Below are 23,359 nucleotides of genomic sequence, written 5' to 3'. Positions count from 1 at the left end.
ACTTGATTCTCAATGGATCAGTCTTAACTCACCTGGAAGAGATCCTGACAAAGAACTCGGATGTGGCACATAACCAAGGGGCACAGAAGCTGGTCCATGAACTACATAGTCATTAGTCATGGTTTCCCCATCTCCCTTCATACGTGGACACAACATTCTCTGGCAGATAAAGTATATGGTTCCAGACACAAAAATGGTGACAATTACTCCAATAACTGAACCAACCGTGTTGGTGGCCTGTGGAGCTGGTTCCTCAGTTGGATCTAAAATGAGAATGCAGTAGAGTTATATAAAGGAGAAACAACTGTAGACTCAAAATAGTTATTAAAAAGAGGGCTTCTGAGTAGAATGTGAGCTAGTGAAGACAACTCACAACCATTTTTTTATTTCTATGAATACTTATACACCATACCCCATTGGGTATATAGGTAAATATCATTAGAAATCAAAATGAACTATCTTTAAGTGAAGACAGAAATAAAATACATTGAAAAGTGTATCTATAAATTCATAAAAACAAAGATGTAAGTGAATCATAGATTTAAACATCATTAAGTTCTAAATACACAGATAAAATTTATCCTACTTCATTTTGTATATCATAAAATAACATGGTTATTTTGAATTTCAGAGAAAATTTTAGGGCCAAAAGGGATGGACCTAGGAAAGTCATCAAATGTTTTACCTGGCATAATGAAGAAGCCAAGCAGCTCTGAGCTTGATTTTAGGTTTGAAAAGTGACATACAGGCCTGGTGAAGGGAGATCAGAAGCTAAGGAGAGCACTAGCTCTCAGGCCCAATATGCTGGTGCCTTCAGAGTGAATCTATTGCCTGAGGGCAAGAAACGTAAGGTCTCTGATACTTGAGTACTTACAAAGGCCAGAGCCTGAGAGCACTAGAGGAAGACCCTGTGCATGGCACTCACCTTTACCAGATCTGTGAGCTATGAGGCTCTAAAAGCAGGAGGCATCAATATTACAGGTGAAGGTAAATAGTAAAAGGGCTTGTCAAGTTTAGAGCGTTACTCTTCTATTTGGAAGGAAAATCCTTCCATTCTGAATAGTCAGACTATATCTCACACTGCAGATCTTTTATGTGTGTGTGTGTGTGTGTGTGAAATTTTTTTTGAGAGAGAGAGCAAGAGTGTGAGCGGGGAAGAGGGGCAGAGAGGGAGGGAGAGGGAGAAAATCTAAAGCAGACTCCCCACTGAGCACAGATCCCTACAACAGGCTCAATCTCATGACCCTGAGATCATGACCTGAGCGGAAATCAAGAGTCAGATGCTTAATCAGCTGAGCCATTCAGGGGCCTTACAACTACAGATCTTTTAAAAGCCTCTCTTCTGCTTCATCTTACCTTAAATCTCCCACCCACACAGCTAAACTTGACCTCCGACAGATTAAATAAATGAGAGAAAATGCTATCACTAAGTTACAGAATATGCAGAGGCTGCCAGTTACATATGTTGTCTGTGGACTCTGGGGTACAGATTCTCCCTAGTCCTTGTGAGCAGTCATCTATCTTTCTTATTCCTTTCCAGTGCCTTGGCATTGCTTTCTAATGCCAAGCTTCAAGAAAGAATAGTTTATACTCACTATCTCCAATTCTTAGTCTTCACATCTTAACTCACTGAAATCAGGTTTGTATCCTCACGGCCACAGTAAAACTTGTCTGACAAAGGTCAAAGTTCTCCTATTTGCCATATTCATTAAACTCTTCATCTTACTGACCTCTCCAAACATTCAATACCGATGGCTCTTGTTTTCTTCTCAAAAATGCCTAATCAATATCCTTCCAAAATACCACTCTCTTAGTTTTACTAGCTCTGATTATTCTTTTTCTGTTTCCATTTGTTTGTTTCCTTCTCTTCCGTCTCTTAAGTGCAGAGTTCTTGCCATAGTTCTATGTCCCACTATTTTCCTCTACTTAACTCTCTCTGAGAGACTTCATCCACAATGCCTCAGCTTTAATTATCTTTAATAAACTGAAGAGGCCAAATCTCTCTCTTGAGCTAAAGACCCACACAATCGACAACAACTTCCTGAACAGCTTCATTGGGATATCCCATTGACAACCTGAATGCAACCTATCTACCCTGCACTCATCTTCACCAATATCCAACAGGTTTTATGGCTCCCAGGAATAAAGCAGATCATAAATAAATGATGGCACCTGTGGCAAATCAAAGGCATTTAAATTAAATTTTAAAAAAGTAATAAAAAACCCGTATCAGACAAATATTACATCCGGACCCCAAGATACGGAATGATCCTTCAGTTTTCAGTCTCTGCTATATATTCTAGTTAATGACTCCAGTCACTCAGTGAGGTACTTGTGAGTCAACCTAAACTTATCAACTACATCTAAATGGTTGCAAAACCTTTTTTACTCTATTTCTGAAATCTATCCCCTCCTTTCCACTACCAGTGCTCCTCTTGATTTAGATAATTATCTTCTGCCTGAACTATGATAGCCTCTTAAGTATTTTTAAATTAGAGGCTGCAAGTCATTAGATGGTGAAAACAATTTAGTGGGTTGCAATCAGCATTTTAAAACAGAAAATTTCAGAATACATTCTATATCATATGGGTAAGTACTGTTGTATGACACTTTTGTTTCTTCATGTGTACACCCACATCACTGTATTCCTCTTGATGTGATCAAAATGTGTGAAAGCAATCAATCTAACATTTCCCTGCCCATTATCTTATACTTCCAATCCATCTATTTTTACAGCTTTCACAATTACATAGCCATGCCAGTCCTTTACTTAAGCTTTTCAATGGCTCTCCGTTATTCTGGATGCTGTCTAGGCTCTTTCAAAGAAAAGCAAAGTCTTCTCTGATCTTACCTTTACATATGTTCTCTTGCTGATACCCCTCCTCAAGACATAGCTTGTATTCTGGCAGTCCCAGTTACATGTAGTTTCCCAGAGGTGCCTGTTCCACTCTGTTTTTGAATAGCATACTCTCTGCTTGGAATACAATCTCTCCATTTATCTATACAATTAACACTCTTCACTGATCAAGACCCAATTTTAAGTATCATTTTTCTAAGATGTCTTCCTTGATGAACCCCATGTTCACTCCTGAAGATCGGACCACTCTCTTTTTTGATGCTATTTGTACAGATCTCTATTATAGCACATTTAATACCACTTATCACACTCCTTTATCAACAGTGTCTACTATGAGCCAGGCTATAGAGCTTATATACATTGAACTGTTTAATTTTCTCACAACCACCAGGCTAAATATTATCTTCATTTTAAAGATAAAGCAACTCAAGTTTAACAACAAATAATTTGCTGGTAAGAGGTGGAGCTAGAATTCAAATCCATCTCTATTTGGCTTTAAAATCTTTATTCTTACTACTAGCTCAACCAGAGAGGACTTTGAGAAACTTGGTACAGGAACCATGTACCCTCAACACATGGCAGGTATTCAGTAAAAGTCTGCTGAATAAATGAGTAAGTTCTAAAAGTCTTAGTAAGGATCCCATTTGAATTTTGTAAAAATACCAGCTTAAAGTCTTCATTATGTGTAAAGAGTTTTTAAATGAATTCTACCTAAATTTCATTAAATCAGTTTGACAGGGTAGACCTGACTTTTTTTTTTTTTTTTTTTTAAGATTTTATTTATTTATTTGACAGAGAGAGAGACACAGCGAGAGAGGGAACACAAGCAGGGAGAGTGGGAGAGGGAGAAGCAGGCTTCCCGTGGTGCAGGGAGCCCGATGCGGGGCTCGATCCCAGGACCCTGGGATCATGACCTGAGCCGAAGGCAGACGCTCAACGACTGAGCCACCCAGGCGCCCCTAGACCTGACTTATTCTGAATTCCATTCAGAATTAAGTTTATCAGTTCGGGATATAGTTTAAGTCAGGGCATTTGTCAATAGTTATGAACTTTGAAGAAACTATGAGTTATGTACCCTAGAGTCTTTAGGCATAGGGGTATATGTTGGCATAAGAATCCTCAGGTGCATTTTAAGGAAGCTCTTAAAGTCACTGAGAAACTGGTGGAAACATGTCAAGAAAAAAGTGAGAGATGATAAACATGGGATAATGTTCAGAATCTCAAGTTTATACCACTGACTGATTTCTACATATCTAAATGGTTTGAGACTTTACTAACTTTAGTTGTGGCAAAATAATATTTATTCTTTTCTGATGCTTTCCTTAATGTTTCTGTGAAGACTTTTGTGCAAAGAAAACTGCTGTCTTTAAGGAATTATTAAAAGCAAAACATAAAAAATCCTGGTACAAATAACTAGCTTAATATTAATGCTTGTTTCTTTTCTTCTTCTTCTTCTTTTTTTTTTTAAAGATTTTTATTTATTTATTCTAGGGAGAAAGAGAGAGTGCAAGTAGGGGGTAGAGGGAGAGACTCTCAAGCAGACTCCCAGCTGAGCAGGAAGCCCGATGTAAGGCTTGATCTCATGACCCTGAGGATCATGACCTGAGCTGAAATCAAGAGTTGGATGCTTAACTGACTGAGCCAACCAGGCGCCCCTAATGCTTGCTTCTTAATAAAGAAATACTAATTATACGTGAAACTCACCCATGAAGAAAAGGAAAAACTATTTTAAAAATTGTCCTGTAAGAGTAATATATAAAGTTTTAGTCCTACTTACAACAATCCAGTTCATCTGACTTGTCACTGCAATCCACATTATGATCACATTTCTTATGTTTTCCAATGCATTGACCGTTGGAACAGCGGAACTGATCAATTAAACAAAGCACTGGGGAAAAAATGTATATAGTTTTCTTATTTTTACTAGCATGTAAAGTCAAACTCTGGCAAGAGTCAAAAAGTACTTTCTGGATGTAAATGAAAAACAAATTAGACTTTAAAATATAACTTAAAAATTATTCTCTGGGGATTTCCATTGGTAGAGAGAAAAGAGTAGAAAAAGAAATCCAGCAGGAAATTTCCTATTTTGTTCTTTACATTAAATTTCATCTTTCACTAATAATTCTGTTAAGAATTAAAGAATTCTATCTACATGCATTTCTTTCTTTGATTGATTTATTTATTTATTTATCTGAGAGAGAGGAGAAAGTGTGCACAAACAGTGGGTAGGTGCAGAAGGAGAAGCAGACTCCCCGCTAAGCAGGGAACCCGAACCAGGGCTCAATCCCAGGACCCTGGGATCATGACCTGAGCTGAAGGCAGAGCTTAACTGCCTGAGCCACCCAGGTGCCCTCTACGTGCATTTCTAGACACTAAAAAATTCTAGAGAATTTGTTTTTACCATGTTAAAGGTTAGTGGTGCAAAGAGGAAAATATGAAATTATTTTACATTGTAATAAATAAACCTAAATCAGAGTTCAGTGGAAACAAGGACTATTTTTACATACTGAAGGTCTAACTTATGGGCCTCATCTCTCAATCTGCAAAGCTTATTAAAGTGTATAAACCTTATGCATGATAAGTGGATTAAAACAACAATATGGAACATGCTACTAGGTTTAAACATAATAAAGTCAAATGTACTTGAAAAAACCCCAAATCTACCATTGAGCCAAAGCAATACCCTGAATTTCAAACAATTGAATATTAATGGAAAAAAAGACTACACAACCAGGCCCCAGGAATTTCAGATACCTTCACAGTTCTTCTCATCTGATTTATCCTGGCAGTTTGCATCTCCATTGCATCGGAGGGCACCATCAATACACTGCCCACTGGCACACTGGAACTGGGACTCTGAGCATACGGGACAATTGAGCTCGTCACTGTGGTCTTCACATTCAGTAAACCCATCACAGCGCCAAGCCACAGGAATACAGTCAATTTCTCCCGTGAAGCAAGTGAACTGCTGAGGAGAACATGTTGGGGGTTCTTCAAATGAACAAGGGGGAGAAGAGTGACAAAAACACAACAGTCACACAAATGTATAAACACACTTGAGTGAAGCTCACTTAACATATGCAAAACACTTTTTAATAGATAAAATCTGTAAACTACCCCATCTAACCAGAAAATAAATACAATTTTTACACTACTACATTTAGATTTACTAACTTGCAAAACTATAAGACAGAAAAAAGTTTTCTCATATAATTCAAGTAGGATTATTTGCCATCCATTATAATCTCACACATAACTGAGGAATAATCACCATAATCATCCACCTACAAATATTTTAAAGTTAGCCTACAATTCATAAATTTTCTAGTGATGAGGTTCTCAAAGAGCAGCCCAGGAACCCTTGGGTAAGAGGACCTACAAAGTCAAAACTATTTTATTATAATACCGAGATGCCACTTGCCTTTCTACTACACTTGCCCTGACTCAACAAAAGGAATGGCTGGTAAAAGTCTTGGCACATTAGCAAACTCAAGTGGTTATCAAACTGTTACTAGTAGTCACTGCATTCTGTACAGCCACACACTCAGAGTTTAAAAAAAAAAAAAAGCCAGTTTTATTTTAAAATGTTCTTGATGAACCAGTAAAAATATTAACTATATTAAAATCAACTCTTGGAATACATTCTGTCTCTTCAATAGCATTTGATAAAATGGGAAGTATGCATAAAGCTCAGGTTGTATACCTCAGTATGATGGTTTCTCACAGGAAAGCACTTTGAGTTCTAAGCTCAACACAAAATGGAACACCATTTTTATTTTAAAATTGAAAGAACTGACAAATAAACTATAGTTATTTACACTTCGGTATCTGGCAAGAAGTTTAAAAAAATATGAATTAGCGAGGAGACAGTCCAAGATGGTGGAGGAGTAGGAGACCTCAGTTTCGTCTAGTCATTCAGCTAGATAGCTATCAAATCATCCTGAACACCTATGAACTCAACCAGAGACCTAAGCTGCAACTCTACAAATAGAAAAGTGACCACTTTCTGCAAGGTAGGAGGTGCAGAGAAGTGAATCTGAGGCCATATATCGGAAGATAAACTGAGCGGGGAGGGAGCCTCCATAAGCCGGCACCCGAGAGTGATAAGAGCAGCAGAGCACAAGATCAGAACTTTTAGAAGTCTGCTCCGGTGAGGGATGTCCCTGCCTGAAAGGTGTTCAGGTGGAAAAGTGGGGCGGAATCCTGGGTGGGACAGTGTGGTCTCAGGATCTCCGGGGTCACAGGAAGACCAGGGGTGCCTGACTGCGGCAGAGTTCCCAGGCATTGGAGCAGGGAATCTGGCTGCAATCAGCGAGCCCAGGAATGCGCTCTCAGCTTGGGGTTATCATATACCACCAACCCAGGCACCGTGGGGTGACTGTTCTCCGAGCAGGGGCCCAGTGAGCAGCAGAACCACAGCAAGACCCCACTCTCTCCCCCAGGAGCGGCACAAGTGCACACCACACAAGTCTGCAGGGTTTGGAGCCTTGAAACGGGGTTGTGGGCCTGAGACAGAAATACCTGGTCACAAGTTGGGTGAGCACGGAGTGCGGTTGGAAACCAGGGAGATGGAAGTGATTGACTGCTTTTCCCTGAGAGCACACTGAGAAGTGGGGCCCCCACTCTCCGCTCCGGGGCTGGGGATTGGGAGGCTGCCATTTTCACTGTCATCCTCTAAAGAGCACAGAAAGCCTTCAGGGAACAAAAGCCACATAGAGCAATCTGGAGCCGCTTACTTAGCCTGGCCCCCTGGCAAGGGTGGTGCAGTTCCAGCTGGGACAAAGACACCCGAGAATCAACGCAATAGGCCTTTCCCCCAGAAGATCAGCAAAAACATCCCACTAAGACCAAGTTTACCAATCATCATATACAACTGTAAAACGACAGCGCTAGGGGAAAACAGTATATAGAATTCATGTTTTTTCCCCCCATGATTCCTTAGTCTTTCAATTTTTTTTGTCTCTTTCCTTTTCAACCAATTTCTTATTTTATCAACTTTTGGAATTTTCATGTTTATAGTTACATTCTTTTTGTTGTATTTAATTTTTGTATATAAGTTTTTCTTTCTTTATAATTTTGGGAAGCAGTTTCTTCTAACAGACCAAAATACATCCAGAATCTAGTGTATGGACCTGTTCTCTTCACCTGTCTGATACTCTTTTTTTTTTAAAACTTTTCTTTTTTTTGTTAAAGTCTTTTCAAAATTTTTATCTCTACAATTACATTCTATCCTTTTAATGTATTTAATTTTATTTTTGTGTGTGTATATATATATATATATATAAAATGTGTATATATATATATATATAAGCTTTTCTTTCTTTACAATTTTGAGATGTAATTTTTTCTAACAAACCAACCAAAATACATTCAGGATATAGTGTATTGTGTATTGCTCTGTTCTGTTCACCTGTCTGTTTATAATCTTTCTTGTTTTCTTTTTTTTTCTTTTGTCTTTTAACTTTCATTTTTACAGTTACATTCTATCCTTTCATTGTATTTAATTTTATTTTTGTACATATACAAGTTTTTCTTTCCTTACAATTTTGGACCTAGTTTTCTAACAAACAGACCAAAATATACACAGGATCCAGTGTATTGCTATTCATCTGTCTGATTATATTCTATTTTTTTTTATTTAATTTTAATTTTTTTTCTTTTTTCTGTTTTCAGTCTCTTCTGATTTGTTTAGTGTGTATTTCTCTAGGGTTGTCATTGCCATTTTAGTATTTTGTTCTCCTGTTCGCTATTCTTCTCTGGACAGAATGACAAGACAGAAAAATTCACCTCAAAAAAGAAAACAAGAGGCAAGACTGACTGCCAGGGACCTAATCAGTATGGACATAAGTAAGATGTCAGAACTAGAGTTCAGAATAATGATTATAAAGATGCTAGTTGGACTTGAAAAAAGCATAGAAGACACTAGAGAATCTCTTTCTGGAGAAATAAAAGAATTTTAATATATATAATAATATAGAAAAACAGTGACTTTACAGGTAATACAATGGCACTAAATTCTTATTTTTCAATAGCTACTCTGAATGTAAATGGGCTAAATGCCCCAATCAAAAGACACAGGGTATCAGACTGGGAAAAAAGCACCACCACTGATATGCTGTCTGCAAGAAACTCATTTTAGGCCCAAAGACATCTCCAGATTTAAAGTCGGGGGGTGGAAAACCATTTATCATGCTAATGGACATCAAAAGAAAGCTGGGTGGCAATCCTTATATCAGATAAATTAGATTTTAAACCAAAGACTATAATAAGAGATGAGGAAGGACACTACATCATAATTAAAGGGTCTATCCAACAAGAAGATCTAACAATTGTAAATATTTATGCCCCTAACATGGGAGCAGCTAATTTGATAAACCAATTAATAAAATTAAAGAAACACATCGATAATAACACAATAGTAGTAGGGAACTTTAACACCCCACTTTACTGCAATGGACAGGTTGTCTAAGCAGAAGATCAACAAGGAAACAAGGGCTTTGAATGACACACTGGACCAGATGGACTTCATATATTCAGAACATTCCATCCTAAAGCAAGAGAATACACATTCTTCTCAAGTGCACATGGAACATTCTCCATAATAGATCACATAGTAGGCCACAAATCAGGTCTCAACCAGTACCAAAAGATTGGGATCATTCTCTGTGTATTTTTGGACCACAGTGCTTTGAAAATGGAACTCAATCACAAGAGGAAATTTGGAAAGAACTCAAATACAGGGAGGATAAAGAGCATCCTACTAAAGAATGAATGGGTCAAACAGGGATTAAAGAAGAATATTAAAAACTCATGGAAACAAATGAAAATGAAAACATAACTGTTCAAAACCTTTGGGATGCAGCAAAGGCGGTTAAGAGGGAAGTATACAGCACTACAAGCCTTTCTCAAGAAAGGTCTCAAATACACACCTAACTTCACACCTGAAGGAGCTGGAGAAAGAACAGAAAATAAAGCCTAAACCCAGTAGGAGAAGAGAAATAATAAAGCTTAGAGCAGAAATGAAATAGAAACCAAAAGAACAGTAGAACAGATCAACGGAACTAGGAGCTGGTTCTTTGAAAGACTTAATAAAATTGATAAACCCCTGGCCAGACTTATCAAAAAGAAAAAAGGACCCAAATAAAATAATGAATGAAAGAGAAGAGATCACAACCAACACCGAAGTAATACAATTATAAGAACATATCATGAGCAATTATATGCCAACAAATTGGCAATCTGGAAGAAATGGATGCATTCCTAGAGATGTATAAACTACCAAAACTGAAACAGGAAGAAATAGAAAACCTTAACAGACCCATAACCAGCAAGGAAATTGAAGCAGTAATCAAAATCTCTCAAAAACAAGAGTCCAGGGCCGGATGGCTTTCCAGGGGAATTCTACCAAATAGAAGAATTAATACCTGTTTTTCTGAAGCTAGTCCAAATAATAGAAATGGAAATAAAACTTCCAAACTTGTTCTGTAACGCCAGCATTGCCTTGATCCCAAAGCCAGACAAAGACCCCACAAAAAAGAGAATTACAGACCAATATCCCTGATGAACATGGATGCAAAAATTCTCACCAAGATACTAGGCAAAAGGATCCAACAGTACATTAAAAGGATCATTCACCATGACGAAGTGGGATTTATCCCTGGGCTGCAAGGGTGGTTCAACATCCACCAATCAATCAATGTGATACACTACGTTAATAAAAGAAAGGACAAAAACCATATGATACTCTCAATAGATGCAGAAAAAGCATTTGACAAAGTACAGTATCCTTTCTTGATTAAAACTCTTCACAGTGTAGAGATAGAGGGAACATACCTCAGTATCATAAAAGCCCTATACAAAAAGCCCAGGGCAAATACCATTCTCAATGACAGCTTTCCCCCTAAGGTCAGGAACAAGCCAGGGATGTCCACTATCACTACTGTTGTTCAACATAGTACTAGAAGTCCTAGCCTCAGCAATCAGACAACAAAAAGAAATAAAAGGCATTTGAATTGGCAAAGAAGTCAAACTCTCACCCTTCCCAGATTACATGATATTCTATGTGAAAAACCCAAAAGACTCTACCCCAAAATTGCTAACACTCATACAGGAATTCAGCAAAGTGGCAGGATATAAAATCAATGTACAGAAATCAGCTGCATTTCTCTACACTAACAATGAGACAGAAGAAAGAGAAATTAAGGAGTGGATCCTATTTACAACTGCACCCAAAACCACAAGATACCTAGGAATAAATCTAACCAAAAAGGCAAAGAATCTATACTCAGAAAACTATAGAACACAAATGAAAGAAACTGAGGAAGACACAAAGAAATGGAAAAATGTTCCATCCTCATAGACTGAAGAACAAATATTGTTAAAATGTCTATGCTACCCAGAGCCATCTACACATTTAATGCAATCCCTATCAACATACCTTCAACTTTTTTCACAGAGCTGGAACAAATAAAATTTGGAAGGAACCAGAAAAGACCCTGAATAGCCAAAGGAATGTTGAAAAAGAAAAGCAAAGCTGGTGGCATCACAATTCCGGACTTCAAGCTCTATTACAAAGCTGTCATCATCAAGACAGTATGGTACTGGCACAAAAACAGACACATAGATCAATGGAACAGAACAGAGAAGCCAGAAATCGACCCTCAACTCTATGGTCAACTAATCTTCGACAAAGCAGGAAAGAATGTCCAATGGAAAAAAGACAGTCTCTTCAACAAATGGTGTTCAGAAAATTGGACAGCCACATGCAGAAGAGTGAAACTGGACCATTTCCTTACACCTTACACAAAAATAGACTCAAAATGGAGGACAGACTTAAATATGAGACAGGAATCCATCAACATCCTAGAGGAGAAGAGAGACAGCAACCTCTGTGGCCTCTGCCGCAGTAGCTTCTTGCTAGACACGTCTCCAAAGGCAAGGGAAGCAAGGGCAGAAATGAACTACTGGAACTTCATCAAGATAAAAAGCTTTTACACAGCAAAGGAAACAGTTGATAAAACCAAGGGCCAATCAACAGAATGGGAGAAGGTATTTGCAAATGACATATCAGATAAAGGGCTAGTATCCAAAATCTATAAAGAACTTACCAAACTCAACAGAAATGGGCAGAAGACATGAACAGACATTTCTCCAAAAACATCCAAATGGCCAACAGACACATGAAAAAGTGCTCAACATCACTCAGCATCAGGGAAATACAAATCAAAACCACAATGAGATACCACCTCATTGTCAGAGTCATTAGTCAGAATGACTAATTGTCATTAGTCAGAATGGCTAAAATTCACAAGGCAGGAAACAACAGATGTTGGTGAGGATGCGGAGAAAGGGGAACCCTCCTACACTGTTGGTGGGAATGCAAACTCGTACAGTCACTCTAGGAAACAGTATGGAGTTTCCTCAAAAAGTTGAAAATAGAGCTACCCTACAATCCAGCAATTGCACTACTGGGTATTTACCCCAAAGATACAAATGTAGTGATCTGAAGGGGCACGTGCATCCCAATGTTTATAGCAGCAATGTCCACAATAGCCAAATTATGGAAAGAGCCCATATGTCCACTGACAGATGAATAAAGATGTGGTATATATATACTACGGAATACTACTCGGCCATTAAAAAAAATGAAATCTTGCCATTTGCAATGATATGGATGGAACTAGAGGGTATTGTGCTAAGTGACATAAGGGTCAATCAGAGAAAGGTAATTATCATATGATCTGATTCATATGTGGAACATAAGAAACAAAATAGAGGACCATAGGGGAATAGAGGGAAAAATAAAACAAGATGAAATCAGAGAGGGAGACAAACCATAAGACTCCTAATCATAGGAAACAACCTGAGGGTTGCTGGAGGGGAGGCGGTGGGAGGATGGAGGAACTGGGTGATGGACATTAAGGAGGGCAAGTAATGTAATAAGCACTGGGTATTATATAAGACTGATGAATCACTGACCTCTACCACTGAAACTAATAATACATTACATGTTAATTAATTTAAATAAAAAATGAATTAGCGAGCCTATTACTTCAAAGAAAACAATGGCAAATCATAACACTGTACTTTTGCAGCATATTGTAACACTGGAGCTTTCAACCAGAAATTATAATTTTGGAAAACCTGTATCCAACACTGCAAGCCTGACAGATTCCCCCTACTTAAAAGTTTTTTCTAATGAGATTGGTGGTGATATAAACATGTGTTTTTGATATTGTCTAAAATCTGAAGATCTAGAATTTCTGATTAGAATTCTAGTATTCCAAATGACCATGGTGTAAGGTTACAAAATCATGCCTGAGTAAAATATCCATTCAGAGCACAAAATAGATGAATGGATTTTAATATAAGAGATTATAAAAAATATGGTTTCAAATTCCACATGGCAACTAAACCTACAGAAAACTACCACTGCAGTATCTGGTATAGAATTCAGTATATATGCATAATTATTTGAAAAGTCTATTACTATAGCTCTCCGTTCACCAATTACACTTCTGTATGAGGCTAAATTTCCTTACATATTTCAACCAAAACCATATACGACAACAGACTGAATGCAGAAGTAGACATGAGAATCCCGCCACCACTGAAGAGATTTACAAAAATGTAAAAACAATGTCACATTTCTTACCAAAATTATTTTGCTTCAGAAAATATAGTTAACTTTCTTAACAGGTTTAACTTGAGAACATGTAAGGGTTTATTATTGTTATTTTTAATAAATATTTTTTAAAGTTCTTGGTTTTAATTTTAACCACGAAATATAAACATAACTTATGCAAACAAAAGCTGTTTGGGGTCCTCAATAATTTTTAAAAATGTAAAAGTTGCTGAGGTCACTCTGAGAATTGCCATTCAAGCCCAATTTCTTTGTTTCTGCAAATGAGGAAACTGAGGCTCAGAGAAGCTAAGTGACAGAGGTCACAGAGCTTCCTATAAACAAGGGATAATTAAAAATAAAAGATAGGACCAGAAGGACAGTCTCCTTAGTTTTAGTCCATTGCCTTTACTACTATATCACAGGCTTGCTGACTTCTTTTAAAAACCTGTGAGTAAATACCCTAGATAACATAACTTTATTAATATGACTATGGATCAGAAAACCTTTTAACATTTTTTTTAAGATTTTATTTATTTGTGAGAGAGTGAACAGGTGAGGGAGGGAGAGAGAAGGAGAGAATCTGAAGCAGACTCGGCGCTGAGTGCAGAGTCTGAAGTGGGGCTCAATCTCATGACCACGAGATCATGACCTGAGCAGAAACCAAGAGTTGGACGCTTAAACAAATGAAGCACCCAGGCACCCCAAACCTTTTATCTTTAAAATAGAGAATACTGTAAATTACAGGTGAACATTTTACATGGGGAATTTGAGATATTATTTAGAGAGGGAATTTGAGCCTATTATGTATTCAGCACTATACCAGATCATGTGGAGAATAAAAATAGGTAAAATATATGGTCCATGTCCTTAAAGAGCTTTTAATTTGACTGGGGATGGGCAGAGACGCATGAATATAACACAAAACATCACTCTGAACTGCATATCAGGCAAACTGTGGTAACAGTGCTACAACTCAGAGAAAGGGGAGAACAATAAGAGCTAGTGAAGGCTTAAAGATTATGAGGAGATGCTCCTTGAAAAGTAAGTAAGATTTAGGACGGCATGCAAAAAGAAAAAAACATCTCTGAAATACCACAGGTCCACTGAGGCAAAACAAAACAGAACATGCAACAGTAATCATCAAACTCTAAATAGCCAAGCAAAAATAAAGTGAGATACACTAAAGGAGATGAGTAGGTAAGGCAGGCTCAAATGAAAACACATCTTGAAGGTCAGGCACATGAATTAAGATTCTGTATTTCATTTACCTCCACAGTAAAATCAATGTTAAACTACCAAAAAAAATTTTTTATTTATTTGACAGAGAAAGACACAGCGAGAGAGGAACACAAGCAGGGGGAGTGGGAGAGGGAGAAGCAGACTCCTGGCTGAACAGGGAGCCCGACGTGGGGCTCGATCCCAGGACCCTGGGACCATGACCTGAGCCAAAGGCAGACGCTTAACGACTGAGCCACCTAGGCACCCCAAATCTTTTTTTTTTAAGGTTTTATTTATTTATTTGAGAGAGAGAGAGAGATAAAGAGCACAAGTAGGGGGAGCAGCAGAGGCAGAGGGAAAAAGCAGGCTCCCCACTGAGCAGGGAGCCCAATGCAGGGCTCGATCCCAGGGGATCATGACCTGAGCTGAAGGCAGACATTTAACTATCTGAGCAAAGGCAGATGCTTAACCGACTGAGCCACCCAGGTGCCCCCCCCCAAAATCTTTTTTAAAAAAGGATTTTACTTTTAAGTAATCTCTACACCCAACGTGGGGCTCCAACTCACAACCCCAAGATCAAGAGTCACATGCTCCACCAACTGAGCCAGTCAGGCACCCCAACAAAAAAAAATCTTATACACAAACACTGACTGCAGTTTTATTCTTTTATTTTTAATTTTAAAAAAGTTTTTTTTTTTAAAAGATTTTATTTATTTGTATGACAGAGAGAGACAGCGAGAACAGGAACACAAGCAGGGGGAGTGGGAGAGGGAGAAGCAGGCTTCCCGCTGAGCAGGGAGCCCGATGTGGGACTTGATCCCAGGACCCTGGGATCATGACCTGAGCCGAAGGCAGACGCTTAACGACTGAGCCACCCAGGCGCCCTTAAAAAAGTTTTTTTTTTAAGATTTTATTTATTTATTTGAGAGTGAGCGAGAGAGAACGGGCTAGGGAGACTGGTGGAGGGAAAAGCAGACTCCTCACTGAGCAGGGAGCCTGATGTGGGGCTTGATCCCAGGACCCCAGGATCATGACCTGAGCTAAAGGCAGACCCTTAACTGACTGAGCCACCTAGGCACCCCTGCAGTTTTATTCTTAAGAACAAAAAAACGAAACAATTAAAATGTCCCTCAACAAGAGAATAAACTGCCATATTTTTACAATGAAACACTACTCAGCAATAAAAAGAAACAAACTACAGATACATTCCTCTACATGGCTAAATCTCAAAAATCTTAAGCAAGAGAATCAGACACAAAAAGAACGCATATGCCATGACTCCTACCTAAAGTTCAAGAACAGGAAAAGCTAAATTATGGGGATAAAAATCAGAATAGTGGTTACTTCTGGAAGAGAAATGGCTATGGAAGGACACCAGGGTACTTTTCTTAATGACAACACTGTATATCTTGATTTGAGTGTTGGTAACACATTTGCTGAAAGGCTCCATTAATTTAATACATATATTTTTTAAAAATTTAATACACACATTTAAAATAATCACTAAGGGGTGTCTGGGTGGCTCAGTTGTTAAGCGTCTCCCTTCGGCCCAGGTCATGATCCCAGGGTCCTGGGATTGACCCCTGCATCAGGCTCCCTGCTCAGCAGGAAGCCTGCTTCTCCCTCTCCCACTCCCCCTGCTTGTGTTCCCTCTCTTGCTGTCTCTGTCAAAAGAAAAAAAAAACCTAAAAAAAAAATAATCACTAAGTGTGAAGAAAAAATGCAAAGGTCTTCTAAAAGACATTTTCTAAGTGGAAATGGTATCTTTGACTCAGTTTTATCTATGTTACCATTACATAAAGGTAATTTTTCTAAGATTTGCCTTATTAGAGTAACAACCTAGGACCTTGATATGGAAACACTTGCTATTTTTTTATTGTGGTAAAATATATATAACAAAGTTCACTATTTTTTTTAAAGATTTTATTTATTGGGGCGCCTGGGTGGCTCAGTCAGTTAAGCGGCTGCCTTCAAGCTCAGGTCATGATCCCAGGGTCCTGGGATCGAGCCCCGCATTGGGCTCTCTGCTCAGGGGGGTCCTGCTTCTCCTTCTCCCTCTACTGTTCCCTCTGCTTGTGCTCTCTCTCTGTGTCAAATAAGTAAGTAAAAATTCTTTTTTTTTTTAAAGATTTTATTTATTTATTCGACAGAGAGACAGTGAAAGAGGGAACACAAGCAGGGGGAGTGGGAGAGGGAGAAGCAGGCTTCCTGCTGAGCAGGGCTCGATCGCAGGACCCTGGGATCGTGACCTGAGCCAAAGGCAGATGCTTAACCGACTGAGCCACTCAGGTGCCCCAATAAATAAAAATTCTTAAAAAAAAATAAGATTTTATTTATTTATTTGACAGGCACCACACTATGCTTTAACAAAGGAATGTACCAATTTGTTATGCTCTCATGAGTGAGTGAACCAATTTCACTACATTATTAGAGTGATATTAGTTTGTTGTTGTTTTTTTTTTTGCTAGGTAAATAAGTAAAAACAATAGGGAACTACCAACAGGTGTGAATAAAAGAATGTTCTTTTCACTGGATATATTTCCTGCAATGATATGTAAACTTGGTAGAATCTAGAATTCAGTAGATGGAGATTACAGGAGGTAGAATTAATTCATTTTGATACTCTCTGGGGTGAAAAAAAGTTACTTTATTATTAGGAAATACATTCATTCACAAGATTAATTTCCCCCAAAATAAGGGCACTTCCACCTTACTCCCAAGATCAGGATGGATTCCCTCTCAGAATAACCCAAAAGGCTAAGATAGTACAGATGAATGGAATGTAAGTGACTAATCAAGTCAGGAGAAAGAGCAATTTCATTGCCAAATCACAGAATGCCAGATTAAGTCATAGAACATGTTAATCGGCATTTGGACCTGCACAAGAAAATAACATATTTACCTCCACAAGATAGCTCATCTTGAAGCAGAACCAAGTGCATGGGGCAAGAGCACCTTGTAGTACCATCTCCTTTTACAAGACAAATATGTGAACAGCCACCGTTATCCTGAGCACAAGGGTGCTGTCCTGAAAAAGAAGAACAAGAAGGAAAAGGAAGGGAGGGAAGGAGGAAGGGAAGAAAGGACAGCTCAGTCAAAATCAATTATTTATGAATTACCAAGAAAAACTAAATGTAAAATTACCTTGGACTTTAATCCCACTAACAATATAATTCCTCACTGTATCCCTACACAATTACAAGAAAATGAGGACAATTTAATAATGCAAAATTAACCACTGTCTTTAATATTTATATATATAAAAAATTGATTATTGAAACTAAAAACATTGCTAAGGAGAATGCAGAGACCTGGACATTATTCTACTTAAAATATAAAAAGTCTTCCAAAGACTTTAACTCAGAAATTCTACCTTTCTAAAAGATGATTTTACTCAAAAAACTGTAGCTTAATGAAATACGGAAAATCAGAGTTGTTACATTAGAAGAAAAAAACTTAAGTTCACATGGATTGCAACCACTCAATCAAAATTATTTGCTTAGTCAATTGCAAAAGGTAACTTGCAATGTTACTAATGTTTAATTTCCTTAAATTTGGGATAAATTAAATAAATACAAACTTAGGCAACTTTTCAAAGTCTGTTTTACAAATTGGATTTAATGAAGTTGCTTTGAATTTTCTACTTAGCCTATATTGTAAGCAACTTGACATCTGTCATCAGAATACCAGCATCTAATGTAGCCACCCCATTTATTATCTGTGTTCTCAATAACACATCAGCCCTGCTTCAGTGTGTATTGATGAGACTGAGGGAGGCAGCTATCTGTAACTGAGCAGATAGGTTATACTACATAGATGTCCCAAAACAGACATCAGTCATATTACACTAGAATACACAACCTACATATAGCACAACCTTTTAATTCCATGACACTTTTTTTTAAAAAGATTTTATTTATTTATTTGAGAGAGCGCAAAAGCGAGAGAGATCACAGAAGGAAAGGGAGAAGCAGACTTGCTGCTGAGTGGAGCCTGATACAGGGCTTGATCCCAGAACCCTGAGATCATGACCTGAGCTGAAGGCAGACGCTTAACCAACTGAGCCAACCAGGCGCCCCCATGACACTTCTGATAAACAAAAATCTCACTCTTGTTAATGTTATTAGAAATTTGAAAAAAAAGTTTTTCCAAATATAAAACCATATTTAAGTATTTAATTATAAAAAAAGACATCCCCCCTAAAATTCTGAAAACCTCCATTGAGATTTTCTGCAATAAAATATTCATTTGTCAACTGAATAACTTAGAAATTAAGGCCTTATTTCTATTAAATGTTCAGCATGACTCACATGCATTAACTTAGAATGACAACAATTCTAATTCTCAAATGCCTCTAACTTCTAAGTTCACAAACAGTGACAACAAAATGAAGACCTGAACAAGCAATGGTGCTCTCATTCCACTATTCTCCTTTCATATTCCAGTTTGATTTGAAAGCCTCAGGTTGAGAAGTTCAAGCATTCAAAAGTTCTCTCTTTAATATTTCATTTAACATTAGCATTCCTGGTACAATCACACAAAACCCACAGTAGTGACTGCTATGAGGAGTCTTTTGATATTAACAAGAAATTAAGGCAAGATGATTACCCATATTTAAAAGCTTTCAGTAAATTAAAAAAAAATTTATGGGTACTTTTCTAAGCTGAGAATTGAGAAATTTATCTAGGAGGAAGAAAACAAAGCATTTGTTAATCAGTTTTCTCTAAGTTCATTTCAAAAACTTCTGAACACACTAATTTTTAATTTGTTTTTGCTTAATAAGGTTATTCCAAGATAACTATATTCATCATTATATAAATATAATTATTGCTTTTGTTCAAACTATGGGGGCACACAGGGATCAAAAGAAATATATACTTTATACCAGTATTCTTAAAGGGGCTGAAGGTGAGAAAGAAGGCTTGACAAGCAGTCCTTGTTGTATCTGAGGAAATTTTTGAAAATGAGCCAGACCACTTCTTTCCCCCACTTCTGTTTTATGGGGAAAAGGTGTTTAATTTGAAAAAGCTCCCAGGTGAGTTTGATGTAAGGCTTTAAAAACACAGAGTTTAAAAAATGGCAAAATTAAAAGTGCATGAAAATCTTTAAAGAAAAAGGTAAGAAGGAACGCCTGGGTGGCTCAGTTAAGCATCACCCTTCGGCTCAGGTCATGATCTCTGGGTCCTGGGATCGAGCCCCACATCAGGCTCCCTGCTTGGCGGGAAGCCTGCTTCTCCCTCTCCCACTCCCCGTGCTTGTATTTCCTCTCTTGCTGTGTCTCTCTCTGTCAAATAAATAAAATCTTAAAAAAAAAAAAAAAAAGTAAAATTTTAAAAAGGTAAGAAGACACAGAAGAACATCTTAATTCTATCTTAATTTCTTATAACAAACATGAGTCCTGCAATTAACAGTATGCCATCAGCACTTACTATATTCCTGAAGGTTCAGCTCTTTCACTGCATGAATGTCACTAAGCTGGGCAATTCGAGCCTGAACTTTGGTTCTACCCTCTCGGCCTGTCATGTCAATTTTTTCAATCATTTGCTGCTGCTTATCAATCCAGTATAGCCAGTTTTCAAACACAGTCAGTCCCACAGGCTGCAAGATATTGGAGTCTTCTAATACTATCCGGTTGGCACCTTGGAAAGGAGAACGTGCAATAGCAATGATTCATGTGGGTCAAATCACACATTCAGCAACTACTGATCAAATACCAGTTAGATTCCAAAAGTACTGAAATAGAAAATATAAGGTATCTATCACAAAAATTAAAAATCATTCTGAGAAGATATATACATACCAGAGAACAGACTAGACATTTAAGTACAAACAAAAGCAAGTAAGTGCCCAATACATAGTAAATACTCTACTTCACAGAAACATGGAAAAAACAGAGTAACTTTCAAAAAAATTTTTTAAAGCATAGTCCATTTCTCAAATTACATTTTATGAAAAGCCTTAACATATAAATCAGATAAAAATGGGACTTCTTTGGCTAGAGCCCAGAGCTCTGAACTCTTGGCCTCCCCTACTTGCTGAGTATACCTGAGGCCTCTGTGAAGAACCACTCCACCCACACTCCATCTGGCCACTCAGAACACAGAAAAAATGACTGATTCAAAAATGACTGATTCAAAAAAAAATGACTGATTCAAATGACTGACCTGGTTCAAACCTCACCACAAAGAAAGAATTCTTTCTACAACATCCCAGATATGGGATGTTAACTCTTAACAGGCAACCGTTCTGCTGAACTATAAGAAAATTCTTTCATTCAGTGTGTTGCAATCTGTGCCCCACTCTCTCCATCCCGTTTCTCCCTCATTCAAAAAGAAAAAAAAAATATTCATTCCCTCCCTGCTCCCCATAATAGTCCTTCAAATATCTATAGAACATATTCATGGTTCTTAAGTGATGAGAGTTTAATCAAAGAAGGGCATTAGTTTGTATTTTAGAAATATCAGGGAAAGTTCTAGGAAAGAGGCAAGCATAAAGCTAAGTTTTAAAAAGGGAGAAAAACGGGGAGATACTCCAGATGAGAAGGCACTGCCTAAGTCAACATTCAGATCCAAGGTGGGTTAAACACAAGTTTTCTTAGGCTCCTTCCTAAAATTGTAGTAAAAAATTAAGGTATAATCCATAAGGACAAACAGGACAGCAGAGCACAAAATGATATAAAATTCAGAAGTTGGAGCAGACCAGGGACATAGTAGCCCAGAGAAAGCTAAATGCCTGCAGTTGGTGAAGCCAACAACAAAATCAATTAGCTCAGAAACTGGAAGCACCAGGTAATTTAGGATGGAGCAAAAGGAAGAGTTACATGGCTGGGGCTGAGAGAAAAGGACTGATTGAAAAGAAGTACAAGAATTTATTCAGCTCCTGGGTCTCCTCCCTTCCTTTACTAGAAGACTGAAGATATACTTTCTAAAGAGGCTGAACCAGATTTTAACATACCAGACAAAGAGGTAGTGCCATACATGGGATTTCACAGGGGAATTAATTAAAAGTCTACTTTCTAACTGGTGAGATTCTCCAATATAAGTTGTGCCCTTTTCCCACTAGATTCCAAGAATATTAGCAGCCAGCTTTTATCCTCCTACAGAAGACCGGAAGATATCCCTATAGGAAAAACAAACCAAAAACAACAATAATCAAATAAAAAACCTGAGGTATCCAAAAAAAAAGACCTTCAGATAGTGTCACCTTGGAGTCCCATTAGAAAACAGCCAGGTGTCCATAAGATGTCCACTCCTTCACAGGCCGCAGCAATGGGAAAGGCAGCATTTTAATGTCTCACTATTAAATACAGACAACTAAGGACCACCACATATTTAAAGAAAATGACTTTTTTATATTCAAAGCCCAAAACAGAATAAAGGAATTTAGAGAAACAGATGGAATTAAAAGCAGAAAAAAAAAAAAAATCAAGAGCAACAAAAACCTAAAGAACAGGATGTTTTGATGAGGGCAAGGCATCCCAGAACACAAGAGTCCTTGGAAATTAAAAATATGATACCTGGAAAAAAATCCCAAAAGAGGGCTGGAAGATAAATTTGAAAAACTCTCTCAGAAAGCAGAACAAAAAGATAAAGAGATGGATAGTATGTGAGAAAAATACAGTTACAGTCACGATCCAACAACTGAGTAAAAGTTCCAGAATGAGAAAACAAATCATTAAAGAAACATTAAAAAACAAAAAACAAAAAACAAAAACCAACTTCCCAGAACTCAAGATGTAAGTTTCCAGATAGAAAGGACTCACCTAGTAACCAGTTCAATGAAAGAAAGAAACAAAGAGGGAAGTCAGGGAGGGATCACATGAAGGCACATTATCATTAAGTTCTAGAACATCTGGGAAAAAGAGAAGATGTTAAAAGCTTCTGGAGGGGAAAATAAAGGATCACATATAAATAGTCAGGAATCACAATGACATCAAACTTCCCAACAACAATAGAAGACAATAGAGCTCTGCCTTCAAAACTGGGAGAAAAGAGTTATGGAACATGAATGCTATATACATCCAAATTATCAACCAAGTGTGAGGGGAAAAAAATTCAGACAAATAAATGAATTTAACCTCCTATAAACTCCTTTCAAGAAGCTAACAGAGGATGTCTTCTACCAAGAAAAAGAAATTAGCCTGAGAAATGGAATCAAGTAAACAGGTTTCAGCACCAAGGAGACTGGCAAGTGCGTTTCCAGAATAATAGTGAAAGGAAGCTGGCCTTTAAAAAGCAAGCAAAGGGCGCCTGGGTGGCTCAGTCGGTTAAGCGGCTGCCTCTGGCTCAGGTCATGATCCTGGAGTCCCGGGATCAAGTCCCGCATCGGGCTCCCTGCTCAGCGGGGAGTCTGCTTCTCCCTCTGACCCTCCCCTCTCTCATGCTCTCTGTCTCATTCTCTCTCTCAAATAAATAAATAAAATCTTTAAAAAATAAAATAAAATAAAATAAAAAGCAAGCAAATCCAGATTGGAGCAAGATGATAAAGAGGTAGTGCTTCCAATTAAAAAGAAAAAAGATGGATTGCTTGATGCATCTGTTCTGTAGGTACTGAAACAATATTTACATTAGACAAGATTAACTTCAGGGGAAAAAAGCTATAGAAAGAAACATGCTAATGGTAATATTTTCATAGCCATAAATAACAAGTATGAACTTAAA

The 23,359-nt window shown here is 37.7% G+C and overlaps 1 protein-coding gene across 1 annotated transcript in view; it reads right to left on the bottom strand.

Moving 5' to 3' along the window:
- The window catches only part of LRP6 (LDL receptor related protein 6), a 174,612-nt gene that overhangs the window by 6,264 nt on the left and 144,989 nt on the right, over nt 1-23,359 (bottom strand). Inside the window, exons 16-20 of the mRNA XM_021690515.1 lie at nt 20,129-20,338; nt 17,602-17,727; nt 5,612-5,848; nt 4,635-4,745; nt 33-263 (exon numbers count right to left, since the gene is read on the bottom strand). Coding sequence (XP_021546190.1) covers nt 33-263; nt 4,635-4,745; nt 5,612-5,848; nt 17,602-17,727; nt 20,129-20,338 — 915 coding nt within the window. The remainder of the gene's footprint in view (nt 1-32; nt 264-4,634; nt 4,746-5,611; nt 5,849-17,601; nt 17,728-20,128; nt 20,339-23,359) is intronic.

This window comes from Neomonachus schauinslandi, chromosome 5 (assembly GCF_002201575.2).
Source record: "Neomonachus schauinslandi chromosome 5, ASM220157v2, whole genome shotgun sequence".
NCBI classification, from domain to species: domain Eukaryota; kingdom Metazoa; phylum Chordata; class Mammalia; order Carnivora; family Phocidae; genus Neomonachus; species Neomonachus schauinslandi.
This window is presented reverse-complemented; position numbering and strand designations above follow the sequence as displayed.